Genomic DNA, 2,505 nt, shown 5'->3' with positions numbered 1-2,505 from the left:
ACTGTTCAGGCCATGTTTGCGGGCCAGCTGTACCGATGTTTGCTAGCCTGGCTAGATGATCTGTTGGGCTATGAAACGTCTCCCGCCGGGCTGCTCCGTGCTTTGGCTGAGGTGTTGGAAGTGTGTGCAGTGAAGGGTTTGAAGCTACATCCAAAGAAGTGCCAGTTCTTCGTGCGTGAAGCGAAGTGGTGTGGTCGTATTATCAGCGGTTCTGGTGTGAAGCACGTCCCAGCTCGAGTCAGCGCACTCCAGCTGCTGCCATCACCTCGGACGGCGATCTGCAACAGTATGTTTGTGCACCCAACTGGATGCGTATGTCCATCCCTGGTTTCAACGTGCTGGTTCGAGATCTCTCTGCTCTGTTGGAGCGAGTGTTCGCCGCTGTTGGTGGGAAGCGGACCGAACAGTTAGCTTCGACGTGTTACTTGCTGATGTTGGGTGGGATGAATCGCATGTGGCTGCCGTGGAAGCGACCAAGAAAGCCCTGACTAACCTCGTCGAGCTTAGCCATCCCAAGCCCGACATGCGGCTGTGTGTGTTCGCGGATGCCTCGGAGGAACACTGGGTGCTGTGATAACCCAAGTTGACCCCAGCCAGCTCAGTCGACCCTTGGAGAACCAGGACCACGAGCCCCTCATGTTTTTGAGTGGCATCTTTACTGGGGCCGCTAGCCGGTGGTCCATTGTGGAGAAGGAGGCCTATGCGATTGTGGAGACCTTGGTGCGTGCGGACTACCTGCTGCATCCATCGGCCGGTTTCAATCTTTACACCGACCACCGCAACCTCAAGTTCATCTTCAGTCCCACCGCTGTCGTTGCTAGCGTGCCAAAGTACACAGCGCAGAAGTTGGAGCGCTGGGCCCTGCTGTTGATGGGCTACAACTATGAGATCCATGACATCCCTGGAGAGTCGAATGTATGGGCTGACTTGCTATCCCAGTGGGGTTCACCGCGCAAGTCGATCTGTGCTATCACAAGCGAGTCATTGCTCGTGTCGCCGCTGCGGAGCAACTCGTTCAAGTGGCCAACGTTGGCTGCCATTGCTCTAGCGCAACGAGACAGCCTCGCTAACAACCCTACGCCCCCAGATCCCGTTGTCGTGTGCGAGCTTAGCGATCAGGACCAGCATCGTGTGGTACTGGATGATGGCGAGCCGTGGGTATTACGTCTGGTGGACGGAATGTTGTGGATTCCCGATGATGCGACGGGTTTACAACTGCGTTTGTGTGTTTTTGCCCATGCAAGCTTGGCCGGTCATCGGCCAGCTGGGCCGACCTTAGCCAGCCTTGCCAAGTTTTGTCGGTGCTCCACCCTGAAGGCTGATGTCAAGTTTTTTCGTCGGCCGTTGTCTGCACTGTGCCAGTGTTTTGGGCGGTACGCCTCGGCCGCTTGGAGAAGCTCTGCATTCTAGCCAGCCCAATGGTCTTCTGCACTGGGATTTTGTGTACATGGGTGACTCGAAGACGGGCGACAGGTACCTTCTGGTGATCAAGTGCGATGCCAGCAAGATGGTATGGTTGTTCCCAACCAAGGAAGCAACTGCTGTTTTTGTCAAGCAAAGCCTGTTGAAGTGGTTTGCTGTCTTTGGAATGTGTTATATGTTACGAGTGGGTGTCCGATCAAGGGACCCATTTCAAGAATCAAGTCATTGCTGAGTTGCAACATGTCTTGGGAGCTCACCACCACTTCACTACAGCCCGATGCCCCTGGGCTAATGGTACCGTCAAAGTGGTGATGCGCATGTTGCTCAAATTGCTTCGAGCTTGTCTCAGTGAGTGGCGTATGGCAACGACTCAGTGGAGCGAGATCCACTTGGTGGTCATTTTAATCCTCAACCAGCTGCCTTCACCGTCCCACGGCAACGTGGCACCTGTCAATGCGATGTCAGGCCGCCCTGCGATGTCGCCGTTGGACACCATAGCCTTGCCTGGGCTAACCAAATCAGCAACACTAGAGGAAGTCAACGCAAGCCAGCGTGACAACATCGACAAAGCCCGTGCTGCTCTAGATGCCATGCACAAGGTGGTGGCCGAGACCAATGCTAAGAAACGCGCGCAAGCAAGAAAGTCGCACGATGCCAAGCTTGGGGACCAAATGGCCCAGTTTGTCGTTGGCGACTACGTGCTGTGCCAAGATGTTTGGATGCACAAGCGTGCCAAACTGCGGACGACATGGTGTGGACCAGCTGTCGTCACAAACGTTGCTAGTAATTGGGTCTACGACGTCAGGAACCTGGTGACCGGTGAACAGTGACCAGCTCATTCAATCCGTCTGAAGTTCTTCGCCGATGAAGACCTCCAACTCTCAGAGGATTTCATAGACCATGTCTCACACAACTCTGAGGGCCATGATGTTGAAGCCATCGTCAGCGCACGCTATGTCCCAGTGACCAAGTCGTACGAAGTACAGATCAAGTGGCGTGGCCTTGAATATGTCGAGAACTCCTGGGAGCCAGCACATAACATTCAAGAAGACGTACCCACGATGTACAAGGCATTTTGCAAGA

At 54.6% G+C, this 2,505-nt stretch overlaps 1 protein-coding gene across 1 annotated transcript; it reads left to right on the top strand.

Moving 5' to 3' along the window:
* Positions 1–12: 12 nt before the first annotated feature.
* Positions 13–2,252, top strand: H310_10866 (hypothetical protein; the record flags this gene model as incomplete). Its single annotated transcript, XM_008877350.1, has 6 exons — positions 13–188; positions 233–286; positions 412–565; positions 622–1,373; positions 1,411–1,473; positions 1,772–2,252. The coding sequence occupies 6 exons, from the start codon at positions 13–15 to the stop codon at positions 2,250–2,252; spliced, it is 1,680 nt and encodes a 559-aa protein (XP_008875572.1).
* Positions 2,253–2,505: the final 253 nt, after the last annotated feature.

Source organism: Aphanomyces invadans (assembly GCF_000520115.1).
Source record: "Aphanomyces invadans strain NJM9701 unplaced genomic scaffold supercont1.28, whole genome shotgun sequence".
NCBI classification, from domain to species: domain Eukaryota; phylum Oomycota; class Saprolegniomycetes; order Saprolegniales; family Verrucalvaceae; genus Aphanomyces; species Aphanomyces invadans.
The sequence above is the reverse complement of the archived record's forward strand: the minus strand, read 5'-3'. Positions and strand labels throughout refer to the sequence as shown.